The sequence below is a fragment of the Coffea arabica genome, chromosome 1c (assembly GCF_036785885.1).
Source record: "Coffea arabica cultivar ET-39 chromosome 1c, Coffea Arabica ET-39 HiFi, whole genome shotgun sequence".
NCBI lineage: Eukaryota > Viridiplantae > Streptophyta > Magnoliopsida > Gentianales > Rubiaceae > Coffea > Coffea arabica.
Genome location: NC_092310.1, coordinates 56,390,334 through 56,409,051, shown reverse-complemented (window position 1 = coordinate 56,409,051; position 18,718 = coordinate 56,390,334). Strand labels below are relative to the sequence as shown.

At 37.6% G+C, this 18,718-nt stretch overlaps 2 protein-coding genes across 2 annotated transcripts; both read left to right on the top strand.

The window, feature by feature from the left end:
* The first annotated feature begins 323 nt into the window (after positions 1-323).
* Positions 324-10,278, top strand: LOC113732223 (ubiquitin carboxyl-terminal hydrolase 5-like). Its single transcript, XM_027257892.2, has 13 exons — positions 324-716; positions 1,498-1,749; positions 2,547-2,691; positions 2,832-2,891; positions 2,985-3,080; positions 4,819-5,208; positions 6,249-6,389; positions 6,465-6,635; positions 7,319-7,576; positions 7,700-7,848; positions 8,160-8,735; positions 8,939-9,212; positions 9,679-10,278. The coding sequence occupies exons 1-13, from the start codon at positions 598-600 to the stop codon at positions 9,823-9,825; spliced, it is 2,778 nt and encodes a 925-aa protein (XP_027113693.2). The 5' UTR covers positions 324-597; the 3' UTR covers positions 9,826-10,278.
* A 1,211-nt stretch (positions 10,279-11,489) lies between these two features.
* LOC113732233 (cytochrome b561 and DOMON domain-containing protein At3g07570) lies at positions 11,490-15,416 on the top strand. Its single transcript, XM_027257904.2, has 4 exons — positions 11,490-11,859; positions 11,955-12,354; positions 14,568-14,854; positions 14,982-15,416. The coding sequence occupies exons 1-4, from the start codon at positions 11,665-11,667 to the stop codon at positions 15,210-15,212; spliced, it is 1,113 nt and encodes a 370-aa protein (XP_027113705.1). The 5' UTR covers positions 11,490-11,664; the 3' UTR covers positions 15,213-15,416.
* The last annotated feature ends 3,302 nt before the right edge of the window (positions 15,417-18,718 follow it).

Sequence of the window (18,718 nt, the reverse complement as noted above, 5' to 3'; positions counted from 1 at the left end):
AATCCCTCTGCGTGTGTATATGAGAAGTGTTAATATATATATTTGACACGGGATCAATTGGAATAACAACAATATCCAAGTGGCTCAAAATAATCAAAAGAAAAATGTCAAATTTTGAGTATCATAATCTAATTATCTGTTGTCTCAAACTTTTTTTTATGGATCTTCTGATCCGATTGTAAGTTCATGACAAAAGTAGTACTACTACTATTTTGGCTTGGAAAAAAAAAAAAGAAAAATGGAAAATGCAAAGTGCTGACATCAGAATGACGTGTGAATCGGAGTTACATAAACCCTCCACAGGTGTCCGCACCAGTTTTAAGGGGGGGAGCTGTATAGATACTTTTGGACAGTAGATACAATCCCATGCCATCGTCACCCTCGGCTCCGTCTGCTGTATCTGCCGTTATCCATTTCTCTGTTTCGCCTAAAAATTCCCACTTTTCCTCCGTTCAACCATCGGTTCTGAATCTCTCTCCGCTCTCTGGGAAAAGAATTTCGTAGATTATTTGTAACTTGGCTAATTATTGTCTACCGATTATTTGAGCTTTTTGTTTCTGACGGGTAAAGAAGAGTGAGGCGGAGGGAGGAGGGACAATGACGGAGGCGTCACCGAAGCTGACGCCGGAGGAAGAGAAGCTCACTATCCGAGACATTACGGTTTCCGCCGAAGCCCAAACTAAAGAAGGCGATACCTTTTATTTACTCAATCAGAGGTATTTCTTATTCCGAACCGGATGCTTTTAAAGATTTTAACCTGAAACTTTTTCTTAGTTTTGTTTTTTCTTTCGGTTGGTTCTTTTGTTCTGACGTTATTTCCGCTGTGACACCTCTCTCTCTCTTTTAAAAGACTAAAAACCGTGATTAGGACAGTTAGGGTTTAAGAGACTTCGCTCTCAATGCCGGTCGATGCTTAAATTTTACTTGCATTTTGTAAATTAAGGCTTAAGGATTGGAAGCAGATAAATATGTGATCTTGAGTACGGAGGTGGAGGTGAAGAACTCCCCCACCACCCCCCCAGCCCCACCCACACAACAACACCTACCCACCCAAAAAAACGCCCGCTCCAAAAGCTTTGCTTCCCACATGTTTCATGCTCTCTAGTGTTTGCAGAATAAGCCCAAGGAAGCCTTCTAAAACTTCTCAAAGGCTTTTAAATTGACTATTTTATTCATTTGCCAAAATTGCAATTCAGGAGGTAGGATATGTTTTTCTTTTTCCCTTTTTTGTTTCCTTCTAGTTTATAGTAGTTAGCAATACTAAAAGTTTCGACATTATTTTCTGTGCTGCATTTTCTTTTCTTCCTTTGCTCTTAAGCTTTGAATCAGATTCTCGCTGGTTACGATATTGCTGCTCATTAAGTGTTGTAAAATTTTTGAATTACTCGGTATTGTTGCTCATTTAAGTGTTGTAAGAATTTTGAATTACTCAGTACATACTTCTGTGGCGATAAATTATGAAGCTTTTTTTATCCTTATCTTTATGACTTCTTACAGATGGTGGCAGGAGTGGCTTGAATATGTGAATCAAAGCCCAGCGACCAATACAAATAATGGATCCTCTTTTGAGCACCACGATGCTGTCGATTCAAGTTCTTTGAAGGGACCGTCAAGCATTGACAATTCTGATTTATTGTATGAAGTGACTTCAGATAAATCTACACCGCGGACTGAGCTTCATGAGACCCTCGTGGAAGGCACTGACTTCATATTGCTTCCACAAGAAGTATGGAATCAGTTCTGCGCATGGTAAGTTGAATTGTATGCCTATAAGTTAATTCATTGCTTGTGCTTTCTGGTGTATACTTTACAACTATTATCCTTGTTCTGCATTCCAACCAAATTTAATTTCCTATATTTGAGTCAAACTTAATGTAAAATTCCACAAATTGGAATGCAGAAATGAGGCTCACGGAAAGAGGAGTAGAGGAAAACAGGGAATGGTGATAGTAAATCAGGGAGGAGGCTGTTGCATTAAGATTATAAACTAAATTTACTGATAGATTCTCCTTTGTTGGATTTTCAATACTCATCTATCATATTGAAGGTTAATAAATCCACTTGCCAATGTTTATCATACTACAGAGATGTCCCTGAAATTTTAGTGCCAAAATTATCTTTTTAAGAAAAGTGGGGTGGCTAGGAAAATTTTATGTTGGTGTGGACAAATTGCCGTGCATGCCTAGGTAGTTCCATGTGCACATGCAAAGGGCCCACTTGACTGCATGCGCATATGCAAGTGGGCCCCACTTGGTATATAAATTGGTAAGTGGGGTTTTTATATGTTGACACGAGACTGTCTCATTGATCATGGGCCGACTACTAAGTGTGCCTAGTTGTCGGTCTGGACCATCGTAAAACTTCTTGGGGAGGCCATTATATGCCTTCCAATTTTGTTTTTTATGGAGTTAGAATATCCTTTTTGTATGATCTTAAAGCAGCTAAGATCATATTTTCTAATGATCCATTCGTGTAATAGACATTAGAAGGTCTAAAGGATTACTTAATGATTCAGTGAGGTTAATACTAACTGCTTGGTGGGTCAGGTACGGAGGAGGTCCTCCAGTGGCTCGCAAAGTAATCAACTCTGGTGTCTCTAAAACAGAGTTGTCTGTGGAAGTTTATCCTCTGCGGCTGCAATTACATTTGATGCCAAAAGGTGATAGAGCTACTACAAGAATAAGCAAAAAGGTATCCATATGTTGTGTTTGACTCATTTCTTTGTCCTAGAGGATAATATGAGAAGCAAAAAAAAAAAAAAAAAACTCCTCTTTCTCCTAGTTCAAATAACTGAACTTACTAGATGGATGGTTATTGCAATGTTTTGTCAGGAAACTATTGGAGAACTCCACAAAAGAGCTTGTGAAATTTTTGACCTTAATCCAGATCAAGTAAACACTGCTGGTTCTTGTGTTCGACTCTGGTTTGCATTTGACCAATATCATGTTTCTTTTGTACCATATAAATCTGTTAATTGCTTTCAGGTGTACATTTGGGATTACTTCAGTCATCGGAAGCATGCTTTGATGAATGATATGGAAAAGACACTTGATGATGCAAATATACAAATGGACCAGGACGTAAGTTAATCTGTGATGCACATCACGTTAATCTTACAAGTTTGTTATGCTCTTCTGGAAGCCTTTTTTTTTTCCTTTTAAAGGAGGTTGATGTTTTCATGTTTTTGATGGATAAAAAATCGCTCAATTCTATCCATAATCATTTGATGTCAAGTTAGATAGCTATAGATGTCCACTATGGTCTTACATGTAAATAGACATTTACTTCTAGCAGTCATCGGACTCTCCTTCTAGTGCCGTTAGTAAGACGATCTATAGCTTATAAAAGCATGCTCATATTTGCTATCTTAAAAAGTTTCCTGTTCAAGTGGCGCAAAGTCCACTGGATACGTTAGTCGATAAAATCTTGTCCCAAATTAAGTTTGGTGTAATTTGTGTCTTACTAGTTGGCAATTTTTGTCCTTCTGTGCTAAATTTAGACGTGCAGTGGGATCTCTGGACCTACATTCTAATGTGATGATTCTGATGTAGCTTCACATGTGCACTCTGTTTTAGCTTGTCCATATAAGTTGCACCTTAGATTCTCAATGGATACATTGTTTGGTTCCTCATTTGCATACCATTCAAGTATCTATCATTGTCTGCTATCGAGTTTTTCTGCTTCCAGATTTGCCAGTTTTTAGCAAGTTATCTACATATTTTAGTAAATTCTGGTATACTGCTGGAGATATAGCAATATGCATGTAGACAATGTGTGTGTTTGTGGTTTATAATGCTGTCAAATTATTTGAACAAAGCTTATTCATTAGTTTGCATATTTTTGCAGCATGCTTGTAGAATACTAATAACTCGTATTCCTGGTACTCGTGCTTAAGAAAGTATCAAAGTCTAAGTAAATGCCTTAAATCGTCATAGAATTGATAGCAGCATCTGGCAATATATGAGATCTGACAAATTAAAGGCAGTACAGATCACGGAGACACATTATTGATTTGTTAATTTCATTTAGGACTGCTTTTCTTCCAATTCTGATATAATGAACAGAGAAAGTGAGTGTTATAAAAGAAAGTCCACCTTGCAACTGTTCATCAAGTGAAGTTCAGAAAGTTACAGTAGTCTAAATGCCATGATGACGTAACTTTTCTCCTCTTTTGGTACTATAATTTTGAAAGTCATTACTCTTGTAAATCTGTATATTTGTCTACTCATTGAGTCACATTTAATGTTATTAACTTCAGGTATTGTTGGATGATGAGTGTCCTGCAAGTGTCCCAACTCCTGTGGGATATATGTTTCCCATGTTTTTTTCAGTGAAATCTTCTGTTCTTTTTTATTAGGACATGGTCTTTGAAACACTGGTGGGTGCTGGGAACAGTTCCTATCGTGTCTACAGAGTAATCAAATCTATCCTCAATTGTTGTTATACCTTCATTTGGTTCTTCACAGTCCTTAAAATCAGAAAGAGTTCAATTGAAATCAATGTTCTCTAAGGAGGATTTTTTTTCGTCTTTAGATTTTGAAAATTAGTCTGTCATGGTTTCATGCTTCTTGCTATGATATAAATAACTTTTTTCATAAACTTCTCATATTCCTCTAGTTGTACGACACAATTCATCTTTTTGGGATACTGAGTCTTGTCCTAATTGGTAAATGTTATTTCACTTCTTTTATTGAGTTTTCTTCAACCCATTGATTGTTGCTCTCCTTTGATGATGAGGATGCAATCGTTATGCAGTTTGTATGAGAGGTAGAGTTGCATTTTAATGGTTTCCTAATTTATGTACAAATGCTGAGACAGATTTTGGTGGAGGTTATTGATAACAACGTTGGCAGCATCACCAGTTCTCTTCGGGAGAATGGGACTGCTGATAATGGAACACTGGCTTTTGTGGAGCCATCTCAGTCAGGCTTCTCAATTGCTGGAGGATTATCTGCAAGCAAGGGTTCATCTAGAAATGGCGGTTCATTGCAAAATCTAGGATCGGTTAGGGAAACAGATAAGACATATGGGAGCATTGGTGTTAGCACAAGGGGTTCTTCTTGTGGTTTGACTGGGTTGTTGAATCTTGGTAATACATGCTTTATGAACAGTGCCATACAATGTCTTGTTCATACGCCAGAATTTGCACGTTACTTCCGAGAAGATTACTATCAAGAAATAAATAGGCAGAATCCTCTTGGCATGGTTGTAAGTCTCAATTACCCTGATAACTCATGCTTTGTTTAGTTAATTTTCTGCTAAGACTTAATTTAGGTTAATTGAAGCCCGGACTTAAAGTTTTGCATCTGTGCAATTGTGAGGTCATCATCCCCTTTTTTTTAATTGGGTTCAAAGGAGGGCCAAAGGCCCTTTACAAGGATGCCAATGGTACTAAATGAGGGGATGCAACCCCCATAACATCATAACTCAAAAAGGTTCCTAACTATCTAATTCTGGTGGCTCCCTCAGCTCTGTTTTCACTGGTTGTTGAGTTAGGCTCCATTTTGCAATGCAGCTTGCACTTCCATCTCCTAGCATGAGTCAATGAGCATTCCCAGTCCTCAGCCACCCAGTCTCTGATTTGTGAGATAAGGTTGAAATGGGGGCTCTCTGGATTACCATTTTTAATCATGTTCAGCCCTATTAATGAGTACGATTCCAACAGCACTCTCCGATACCCTCCCTTCCAATGCCGTGTCCAATCCACGGATTATCCCCCACAACTCTGTCACCGCATTCGTGGTTATGCCCAAGTTGATGCAGAATCCTCCCCTCCATATCCCCATATCATCCCTAATTAATCCACCATCTCCAGCCGCCCCTGGATTTCCTTTTGCTGCCCTATCCACATTGACTTTAACCCACCTGGAGGGAGGTTTGAACTGATCATAGTCCATTCCTTCTCCTTAGGGACCTTAACCCCTGTTAGTACTTCTTGAGTTCTTCTGGCTCGAGCCACTAAGTGATCAACAGGAACTTTGATTTCCGAATCATCTTCATTAACATTCCAAGCATTCCTTGCAGCCCAATGCATGATAAACAATTTGCTGAAATAATAACTCTCCCATGATGGGTTACTCTTATCTGAATAAGATGTCTGCATTCATAGGGAGATCCTGGAGCAGATAAAAATCTTTTTCTATAGGTTTCATGCGTTTCAGAGTGCTGTAATATTGCTGTGAGCAGATGACATGATAATTTTAGTAGAGATCTCATTCTTTTTCTGAAGTTTGTCTTTGAAATTGCAGGGTGAGTTGGCCTTAGCATTTGGTGAATTGCTCCGGAAGCTTTGGGCGCCAGGTCGAACTCCTGTTGCCCCTCGGCCATTCAAAGCTAAGCTTGCTCGCTTTGCACCGCAGTTCAGTGGATACAATCAGCACGATTCTCAGGTTCAGTATGACCATGTTTTTATGAGTACATGCCGTATAAGTTAAGCTAATTAAAATACCTCCATTTGTGTGCAGGAGCTCCTTGCTTTCTTGTTGGATGGGCTTCATGAAGATCTTAATCGTGTCAAACATAAACCCTACATAAAATCTAAAGATGCAGATGGTCGACCTGATGAAGAAATAGCAGATGAGTATTGGGCAAATCACATTGCTCGTAATGATTCGATTATCGTGGATGTATGCCAAGTGAGTTATCATGAGACTATGCTTCTAATTAGGGACGTTAGCAGATTAGCTATATGTTCCTAAAGTCTTAGTTAGCCATGTAAATATGCCACTTAGCAAATATTCTTGGTGTCAATATGTAAAGATGTATTCTGGTACAATCCTATGCGGGTTATATATGCCTGTCATCTAGTTGTTGTGAACTTGTGTATCTGATTTGATTCTGATTAGTCTAAAAAATAATTGTGATCACGTGGAGTTCAGGGTTGGATTCTGCATAATGAAATTTATTACCTTTTTTTGTTTTTCTTCTTTTGCTACAACCTGAATTAACTTTGCTTGTGCATTCATTAGGTTTTACTTTGGGTGATTTTGTGTTGGCTGATTACGGTTTTGCTTGTATATCATTGTCTAGAATGTTCTCCTTTCTTTAAGGTACAAACCTGAAGAAAGATGGGTATTTATTTTACTTGCATCATTTTGTCAGCACCAAATAGAATTCGGCTTCTAAAAGAAAATTGGTTCTGAGCACTTCCATTTGCAGATTAGATATCTCTTGCTTGCTGAATATGTAGCCTTCCATTCACTTACATATTCTGGTTACTCATACTGTCGTTCTCTCAAACTGTTTTCCTCTTGTACAGTTGCTGTAGAACATAACTTAAACTGCTTCTAACATTTATGTTTCTGTTACCATTTTGTAGGGCCAATACAAGTCAACTCTAGTTTGTCCTGTTTGTAACAAAATCTCAGTTACATTTGATCCATTCATGTATCTTTCATTGCCTCTTCAATTCACGTCAAACCGAAGTATGACAGTTACAGTTTTCACGTGTGATGGGAGTGCACCTCCTGCTGCTTACACTGTTGCTGTCCCAAAGCAGGGACGTTGCAGGGATCTGATCCAAGCACTTGCTATTGCATGTTCTTTGAAGCACAATGAGAAGCTTTTGCTTGCAGAGGTTTGCCTGCTAATTTCTGATTAACTCTTGTGAAGAACCAATCTTTTTGCAATTTTGGGTTTTTGATGATCTCATATACTAAATAATTTAGATAAACTGTTTAAGTAAATTTGTTCCTCACAGATACGGGGCCACAATATATATCAATACCTGGAAGATCCTTTAATTTCATTAGCTTCCATCAGAGATGATGACCACCTTGCTGCCTACAAGATTCCAAAATTAGTGAAGAATACAAAATTTCTTCAGTTGATACACCGCCGAGAAGAAAGGTATGTGTAAACTGACTCAAATGTGCACCATTGTAGGTGTAAATTTCTTCAGATTTTTCTTCAAGTAACCTACGAAATTGGTTGACTAGTCCTTTTACTTCTATCCTAAGCATTAAAGAAAAAGGAGTTTCTAAGATCATTAGGAACCCAAAGCACTTCTTTCTTTTGTGCTTCATCTAAACTGCTCTACTTTAAGATCTGTAAAACGCTGCCCATGCCTTGAGATTTGCTTGGTAAAAAAGGTTCCCAGTACTATCCTGCCTCATGGTTTAGGTTTTGCTTTCTATTTTAACGCTGATTGCTTTGTTCAGGGAAACTGGTGGCGCTCAGGGTGCAATGAGTTGGAAACCTTATGGAACACCTCTTGTATCATCAATCTTATGTGAGGATGTAATTACAAGTGATGACATACAGTCAATAGTTCACACCTTGCTTTTGCCGATGTTAAGAGCTGAAAATGTGGGGCATCCCAGTTTGACTAGTTCTCGCACCTCAGCAGCAGCTACAGAATCATCTCGAGCTGCTGGTTTAACTGAGGAATGCACTGAAACCTATGTTTCTGGACGACATGGGAATGGTGGCAGCTTGAGAGCGAGAAACTTGCAGAAACTTCCACTTGTGTTTGTTGATGAAAATAATGTTTGCATTGACTTAAGTGTTGGGGAGGATAAGGCACTCAAGTACTCCTCATCATCACCATCAATACTTGTATTTATTGATTGGTCAAAGAAGCTTTTAAAGAATTATGATACACACTACCTGGAAAACTTGCCAGAAGTATCAAGATATGGGCCCACTGCCAAGAAAGCTCGTATTGAGCCTTTGTCATTGTATACTTGCTTGGAATCATTTTTACGTGAGGAGCCGCTGGTTCCTGAAGACATGTGGTGCGTTTCTACTTTCCTATAGGAACTCTTATTTTAAGCTAAGTGTGAAGCTGTGGGAGCTGGGTTGTATTCCTCATGGATGTGCGTGTATTCTGTTGCTGCTGATGTTTTGTATTATAGATATCTTAAAAAATTATGTAATTATCCATCTGGATTCAATTCACGGTATATAGGTTTGATTGGCTAATGTTTGAATGATGAAGGTACTGTCCTCGTTGCAAGGAGCGAAGACAAGCGAGTAAAAAGCTGGACCTTTGGAGGCTTCCTGAAGTGCTTGTCATCCATCTTAAAAGGTTCTCATACAGTAGGTCCATGAAGCACAAGCTGGAAACCTTTGTCAATTTTCCAATCCATGATTTCGACTTGACAAATTATGTAGCCAACAAGAACAACTCACAGCGGCAGCTGTATGAACTGTATGCCTTGACAAATCACTATGGTGGCATGGGAAGCGGGCACTACACAGCTCACATTAAGGTTATACAATTTTATCTACCTTTCCCTTTAAGGGAGTTGAGTTTAAGTTGTTATTTGTGGTGCTTGTTTGTTGTCTGTCAAGATAGAAATGTTTTGATGGGGTACTTAACGATGTTGAGCAAACTTGGATTGCATCATTTTTGTAGCTTATGTATATTCTGTAATGGGATCACTATATATGAGCTGTGGTATGTGCACATTTTTCTTTGCATATCATTTTTTTTTTCCTTTTTGGGTCATATGTTGATCAACACGTTGAAAGTCTGGCTCTGCTTTTGTTTTTGCTATGCAACTAATACAAGCATCTGGCTCTCCTAGTCATCTTCACTCTATTTAGTCTTCTAGTTTTCTCAGTTTTGTGGTGCTTTACTAAAGTGCTTGTTGACTACTATTGTTTTTTCTGGAAGAACTTGTCTCATGATTTTGCTGACCACAGTTTGAATTTGTGGTAATCTTTCATGTACAGCTTCTTGATGAAAATAGGTGGTATAACTTTGACGACAGCCACATATCACCAATAAATGAAGAAGACGTGAAGTCTGCTGCCGCCTATGTACTCTTTTATAGGAGGGTCAAAGCTGATAAAGCTATTCTGAGCATTGGAGCATCATAGGCTTCTGCTGATTCCATAACTCAAGTAGCCTCCAGAGACTAGTTCATATTTGTTTGTACATGAAATCGTTGTAGTGCTCTTCAAAATATTCAGTATGCTAACCCTTGGGCGGTTTTTGAGTCCCTGTGGGGTTAGGGAAAGCTTCACAAACAAGTACACTTTATAGAAGATTTTGGAGAATTTTAAACCTGCAGCATGTCTTAGTTTCTGTTGCAACCTCCTATGTCTTTGTTGTATTTTGAGAGGCTAGATGAAATTGGCAAGTTTGATGGTTAGTCTGACATTTCTTAGTAACTGAGTCGAGAGATTGTCTAGTTTAAACGGCCAAGATTTAGATATTAAGCAGGTTTAGAGGTGCAGATCGGATTTTGTTTATTGTATTTTAGCAGAACAAGATGCTGGCTGATATATGTTCAAAGCCCATTTAAAGAAAAAGGGTAGTGTATTCTGTCACGATTTTGCTAGTGTTGCATACTTTTCGTCGCGTTCACTTTCTTTTCTGTTCTTTTCCTCTTCTTGTTATTGCGGACGTCCCTGTATGCGGGACTGAGTCACCTCTTCTGGGATAGTTTTGCATCTCGTTTTACCATGGAAGCCGGAGAGGAAGAGATTTGGGGGGGGGGGGGGGGGGGGGGTTATTATGTGACAAAATCTCCTGTCGAATCCAGCAAAAGGGAGAATTTCGCCAAATGTGAGTAATGTTTGAGGTTTGAAATTTTTTTAATGCGGTTACTATTGAATTAGACAACCGAAACAAACGATTTGGAGCATACATTTGTTTTGCGGCTTTCACAAACTAGTGAAATAGGTGCAATAGGTAGAGTTTCAGTGCTAGTCGGAATTTTATTTATTTATGTTTAAGTAGGGGGATTGTGAGATTTAAGCGGTAATAGCAGGGGATATGATCTTAGAGCATCTAATTTTTGGGATTTCAAAAGTTTGGGTGAATTGAGGCTGATGTTTTAGTTTAACAAGTAATATAAGTGTCTACCGAGACTTTTATGAGAGAAATTAGTTGTTTAGCAATTGAAATCTTCAGTGTCACTTTTTCAGAGGCGAATCAATGCTAACTTTTTTTTTTTTTTTTTTTGTATAAGCAGGAGGACTCGAACTCGAAATCTCTTCCTGGCACTCCCTCCTTCCGTACCACTCAACCCATCCCTTCCCCGAATCAATGCTAACTCTGAGATTATGTTAAGTGTCTAATTAATTTAAATTACCACGTGATATCTGATTTAAATTTAAATTAACCGAACACTTGACATAAGATGAATGAGTGGCACCGAGTTGTCGCTGATTAATTAAGTGGCACCAAGGATTTAATTTGGTTGGTTAGTGCATGCTATTCTTTACGGCTTTAGGCATTCGGCCCTCCATTGCGGAACATGCCATAGCACAAATAAATCACATTTACATTCTTAATGAGAATGTTTGGACTGGCTCCCCATGTATTCCCTTCCCTTGTCAGCTAATTTAGACTAATTAGCCTTACCGGCTAAGGCCAGCTGCAATATAGACGCGGATTGTTTCTTAATATCCTCATAACCACCAAAAGCATGGTGCCGTATAAAATGATACAACCTCATAAAATAAGCAATATAACCAAACCCGTATTTGTTTTATGATTCTTTCTCTACATAAAGCGGCATCACTTGTTTATTTTCACGCCCTACTGACGGAGTAAAAGATTTCCTTTTGGACCTCCAAACCAAAACTAAAAGAAAAGAGCTTGGTCAACTTCTCCCTCCTTTCATTATTTGATTAGTTATATTACCCAACCACTTTGATGCTCTTATTCGTAGATCAAGCTTCAAGGCTAAAGAGAGAAAAACACAAGAAATGGAGATGAAGACATGTTCAATATTCATAGCTGCAACCATCTTCATGCTTGGGATCCTATTCTCCCGCGTAAATTCTCAAGCAGTAGCGGATTCATGCAGTTCAAACATCGACCTCGTCAACGTTCAACTACCCTTTGATACAACTTCTTTCAATTGCAATCCTGTGTGGAGTCCCCATGGTTTCATCCTCAGAGTAAGTCCTCCAGTCCCTCTCCCAAAGAACCCAAGAAAGGAATTCTTAACAACCCAAAAATGATGGACAACGTTTTTCTCCTTTTTCTGGATCAGTATAAGCAAACAGGAGCAAGTGAATGGAGCTATGTTCTGTCAGCCCCGAACTCAAATGCTTACATAGGAATGGGATTTTCACCCAATGGACAGATGGTTGGTTCGAGTGCAATCGTGGGGTGGGTGGGATCAGATGGTACACCAGCCATGAAGAAATACTATCTGGGGGGAAAGAACTCCAACCAGGTCATGCCGGATCAAGGGAACCTTGAGGTTGGAAACTCAACCATAGTAACGTTCAGTTCTCGAATCTACATGGCTTTCCAGCTGGTCAACACCGATACGCCCGACAGCCTGCTTATCTACTCCTTCGGGCCTCCGAACCAAATTCCCTCACCCCCAAGCTTCCGTTTAACACAGCACTCCGACTATGTCTCCACCGTCTTGAATTATGCCACAGGTACGCCTCTTCAAACTCTGATCTTTACCTAGAAGACCATAAAATCAACAGCACCTTCTTTTGATTTTGACACATGTAACAAAAGTCCAAGTACCACCTAAATCACTCTGATTTGGACACTTATATTTGGTAGTTGTTGCGACTTAGCTATTTCACCCGTTCCATCAACTGCGTTGTCATTTTCCCTTCAAGAAAACTGTGCTGTCATTTTTACATGCCCTTTTTTGGCAACAAATTTTCGTGCCTTGAAAACGAGAATTTATGCAAGTTTAATTAGAAGGTAATAATTAGTTAATATCATCTAATGTAGGAACTACAGCCACTGCTAAAGATTAATAATGTAGACTTTTGGGCAGCAAAGTGAGGTGGGATTAGTTGTTGAACGTCCCTTCCACTACCATGATGACCACCCCAGTAGGTGGAGACCGTGACAACTGACAACTATTCTTTACTTTTGTACTACTATTTCTTTAATTTTGTTGGGTTGTTTCATCTTTGAGCTGGGTGCAGGCAGTTTGTCGCCCGCTAAAAACTTGCAACCGCTCTGTTGCATTGACTTTGAAGGCAATACTGTCGTCCAAGAAAAACTTTTTTTTTTTTTGTTCCTCTAGAAGAAGGATAATGATATCCATTTATTGTTTTTACGTGACTGTAGCTTCAAACTGAAAAACCAATTAGCTGAGGAGGGTAAAAAAAAAGGCATCTAAGGAAAGAAACCAGCCAAGCAAATTTGAAATGTATTATGCTAAGATGGAAGAGCAAGTAAGTAGACGTTACTTTCTGATGATTCCTTGGTTTTGAAGGCATCAAATGATTAAGCCTGTGACCTGAAAGGATGTGGTCACAATCATTAGCCTTTAGAATCAAAGCCCTCCTTCTAGTGTCCTCTCCTTGCTACAGAGGACATCTATAAAAGGGTAGCTTTAGCCACATGATTCACAGGTAACTCGATGAATTGGTCTCTTTATGAGGTTGAATTTCTAATTGAGTTCAGCATGTTCTGGTACGTAAGTTTTTGTTGCAGTAATCAGCATCTTCGTGTTTCAACTGCCAAGTTTGTGGCATTATTTTTAAATATATTTTAGCATGATTTACTCCCATAGAAACATTGACTTTGTAACTTCTGATAGAAAAATATATTTAGATTGCTATTCTTAGTTGTTCGAGAAAAATAAAAGATATTACCAGAATTTCATGCATACACCTTTTTTTTTTATTAATATGTATTCATTTAAACATAATTTCGTAAAATAAGCAGAAACAGTAATCCGTTCCCCATTACCTTAGGGAAGTTTTCTTGGGAACTGGTTTCAAAGCAGTCCTTACGAACCATTCGTGCATATAATCCACCTCGTAATTCAATCAATTAATGAATTTAATTACAACTGTATATTAATACAACCTATTAATTCTGCTGTACTAGGTAGTAGGTACGACTGTGTCTTAATACAACTTGTTTAAGGTTTTCCTTGGGAAAAACAAGATTATGTATTTATGTAAGGTTGATCTCAGAAAATCGACTGAACATATACTTACCCAAAAAAAAAAAAAAAGAAATGAAAAGGATGACTAGGCCAATATTTTTGAAGACGCGTGATCCATTGAACTTTGCGAACTTTCTCTTGAACGACTAATCGTACCGGTAAGGACTAAAAGGGTATGCTGCAGTATTTGAGTTTCTTTTTTTTTCTTGCCCATTCTTTCCATTTATTTTGAAGGTCAGCTAGTTGCTGTTTTTTCACGTTTCGTCATCAAGTTGACCACGTATAACATGTAATCTTTTGGAATCTTAAGGCTACGCGTTCACTTCACAAATTTGTAGTCAACCGTTTCTGGCATATGCATAGTCCTTGTACGTTCGCAAGGATGGTTGATTTCCATGGTCTTGTTTAGTTTGTCAGAGGGGCTGAGCCAATGAGGCGTTAGTCTAATGGTTAATAAGGTTGAGATTTCAGAATGCAGAGGTTCGAGTTTTAACCCCCTGCTCCCCCTCTCCGCTTCTTCTTAAATCTCATTCGTTCTCCATCACAGTTTTGATGGGGTCAGACTATCCCCATCACAGTTGACAAATTTTACTAGTTCTCAGAACCTAAATCGATCCGTTCTGAATTTAGATGACTTTTACTATGTATCCTATATATAGAGAATCCCAGAAGTTGTAAGCATTATATATTTGTGTTTAATCACTCTGGCTGATCATGCGCGTACAACAGGTCAAACTCAAACCACGAGTACAAACACAAATTCGCTGAGAAAAAGCCACGGGATCTTAGTGATGCTAGGATGGGGAATTCTGATGGCGATCGGAGCAATGGTGGCTCGGTACATGAGGCAATGGGATCCAATATGGTTCTATTCCCACGCAGCCATCCAATCATTGGGATTTATGCTGGGTCTCGCAGGTATTATTACAGGTCTTGTCTTGAGCAATCGTGTCAGCGCCAACGTGGATAAACACAAAGCCATCGGCATCACCGTTCTCGTACTTGGTTGCCTCCAGGTTGGTTCGTTTTCGTGTTACATTTTTTATTATTTGCAAGTTATAATCAGTTTGTATATCATGCATGCATGGCATACAAAGTCTTCTTGTTTTCTTACCAATTTTGTTTGAACTGACTTCTTGCTAGTTGATGGCGGTTTTGGCTCGGCCAGATAAAGAATCGAAAGTGAGGAAATATTGGAACTGGTACCATCATGGCGTTGGGAGAGCTTTGATAGTGCTGGCCGCGGCGAACGTTTTCTATGGGATCCATATCAGTGATGCAGGAAGTTCTTGGAATGCTGGCTATGCTGTGGTTCTTGCTGCTTTGTTTGTTGTTGCTCTTATTTTAGAGATAAGGATGAGGATTAGAGACTAAATTATTAGTATTATACTTTTCAGATTCTGTGTTCTTTTCAGTCACGGAAACATTTTGCTTCTGGACTGTAATTATGGAGATGGAAGTCTAGCATTTTTGGATCAGTTGTTCAATTGACAGACAATCTTTTGGATGCTTTCTTGTATTCATTCTTTTATTACTTTGCAGTTTCGCCACGAAAAAAGAAGACTGCTGTTCCTGATTTTTTTGGTATTCTTGCTGCTAACTGATCACAACATTTTCCCACATACATGATACTATAACAGGACTTCCACAATCAGAATCATCCATTGTTCAGGTCTTGATTTATATGAATGATGTGCAAACTTCTGGTTAAAGAAGATGTGAATCGAACAAAAAAAATTCGAAATTCGGAAGTCATCATTCGATCCAGACCCAAAAGCTAACTGAAGAAAAACACAGACAAGACCTCATGGTTCGAATGAATATTGCACTCCAGCAGTTGTTTGACTGCTATATATCCTTCTCGTTCTAGCATCAGCTTACAAACAAGGTAATCAATCCTTCTCTCGTGCTAACAAAGACAGAAGTAACATGGGATTCTTTTCTTTTCAATGGTAATCAATAAGATTTGATTCATAAGTTGACAGGATCGATGTAGAATACAGAAGAAATCAAGACTACGGATTCATTTGTCCAAGTCGGCCAAAACTAGAAACGATACTCTTTCTTCAGAGGCAAATCAAAGGGCTTAAAAATGTCCAGATAATTGTCTGAACTCTGAACGCTAATACTAATAGACAAGGGACTTCACTACGTTACTGAACTTCATTAAAATAATACAAGTGCATTATGCATAGAACTGTAATAAAAATGTCTGCATTATGTGCATTTTATTCCATCATCTCAAAAACTAAAGAACTGTCAGATATTTATAACGTGTGTCTTATTCTGAGTCCAAAGAAAATGAAGTACATTCTATATTATTTTTAACTGTCTTCCCAAGAAAAAGTGATTAATATCTTTTGGCCTAAAACCCACCACCCCCCGCCCCCAAAAAAACCAAAAAAAAAAAAGTAAATGTGTTTTTGCAAATATTGGCACAATCAACCTTCCATCCACAAAATGATTCATGTGCAAAGATCAATGGTGAAAAACTCATACTTCACCTCGCCTGTCAAACTTTAGAGTTTAGCACACAAATTATGTGTTTCTTGGTTATATCTACACTGACACACTTATAGCTAGTTTGTGAGTTTAGGGTAGAGAGAAAAGGATGAGAAAACTTAAATTATGAGAGAAAAAAAAGAAGAAATGTGATTCTAATATTTGTGTGGGATTTTTGAAAAGAAATGGAATGATTTTGAACATAAAGTCGACACAAATTCATGCAATAGCTTTTTAAGGGCAAGATGGACAGGCTTTCAACCAGTTTCTTTCATTTTTTGCCCGAATTTGGTTGGAAAAATATTTTTTATTGTAGTATAGGCTTCATCCCTCTAAATCCTTTCCTTTCCTTTCCTTTCTTTTCTATTTCATGAAAATCTTCCAAATATGTGAGAAGTCAACTTCTCCTACCTTTCTCACCAATAAGTACTTTGTATATTTTGTACAGTTGAAGTGATAAGCGCAAAAGTAAATAATTCGGATTACTAAATGAAGTTGGAGAAATAAATGTCAGACACAAAAGGTAAATAACCATCAATATCCATGGTATAAAGTGTCATTCGGGGTACCCTACCCTATAATTTTTCGGACAAAGTTCAAATTCTTAGTGTCGTTTCCCCACCTAGCAGGGACTAATAACCTCTTTGTACAACTCTATATGGTGAGGTAGCTCATTAATCACAAGAAGTTAAGACAGTCATGGTAGTTTTGAATTTGATAATGTGTATTAACAAAACTAGTAAGTGTAACAGTAATACTAATTTATTTACCGGTAATTACACGTTTATCTAGCATGAAAACAAACCTTATGTTACTCTTTTATTTTTATTCTTTGTACCTGCAAGAAACTTCAAACTTTATAAAGGAGATATGAAAAGGAGATGATATGAGAATTTAATCATAAATTTTACTATCACCTGTTTAATGTCTCTGTCAATCAAGTCAAATATTGGGGAAGATACTTTACTCGTCACAAATATTGGCAATCCAATGGATCAGTGTGGATGACTAAAAAAGGGATAATTGCAGAGATTTCCAACACTAGTATTTACCTCTCCTGTGATTTCTAAAATTGCACTAACCTTCCCTAGGAGGAAATTGGACCTATTACTAACAATAAATTGTATGAATTTACTTTTATACCCTAACTAATTGCAGAAACTTAATGAACGAATTTTAGAAAAGCAAAATTATTTTTTGTCAACAAATTGAGTGACTAATTAAACTAGATTACCTATGAGTTTTAGCATCATTAGCCATTGTAAGCAAAACTAATGAATGGTGCCAATTGAGGAGAGAAAACGACATACATATTTCCATATTATATTCTTCAAACTAGTCAATTTAAATCTAAATTTATACAACTGCAGAGAGGAAGACCAATAAGCAATTTTGGAGTTTCTACTAAAGTAAGTATAAAGGGAACTTGCACAAATATATCTGCTCAACTCATTTCTATTTCAAAATCTCCTATAGTTCAGCCTACTACTACTTATCAAATTGCTACATCTTTTTCCATTAATATAGTTATAACTCTGTAATTTGGAAATATCAGCAATAGAAGCAGTTTTAGTACGTGGTTCTAACGCATTCACTACAATTTTTATTTACTAAAAACAATTTTATCTTATTAGGATACACTTCTAATTACTTGTAACTAGGCTTATATCATGTTCACTAACTTTTAATGATACTTAAGTATGCTGTTAATTAACTAATTGTTCAACAATATTTTTTTTTTTGTTTATGACTGGTGCTGACAATATCAGCAGTTGTGTTATCCCCACAGATAGCTATTCACATTACTAATAGAAAATTTAAAAAGTGATATAGATTCTTTATAAACTTTGCTGCAAGAACCTGGATATCTAGTCATTTAACTAACCATTAGTAACTGCCATTCTTTCATGTATTGTTGGTAAAGTTCATTCAATTGCATTTACACCTGTTGAATTTTCCTAATTCTTAATAACTTTTCATATTTTATCATTTCTTTATTAATACTACTTGGCAAGCAGTATGAAGGGCAAATCTGGTACAAATTTCTCATCTTACTCCTTAAAAAAAAAATTTAATGATAACTTTTTTGGTATGGACTGAATCTGCAAACAAACCTTAAGTTCAAGAGTGGTAAGTGCTATTTTTCAAAATACAAGGGAGGTGAGTGCTAATGTCAGAAACCTTAAGGGAGGTTTATGTAATTTTCCCTAATATATATATATATATATATAATATGGATAGCCAAACTCGTGGGTTATATATATATATATAATATGTAGCAAGATAGCCAAACTCGTGGGGAACAAAACCCAAATTAACAAAAATACCAAGGCAATTGTCACTTTTGCCCAAAATTAGTGCAAATTGAGGAAATGGTC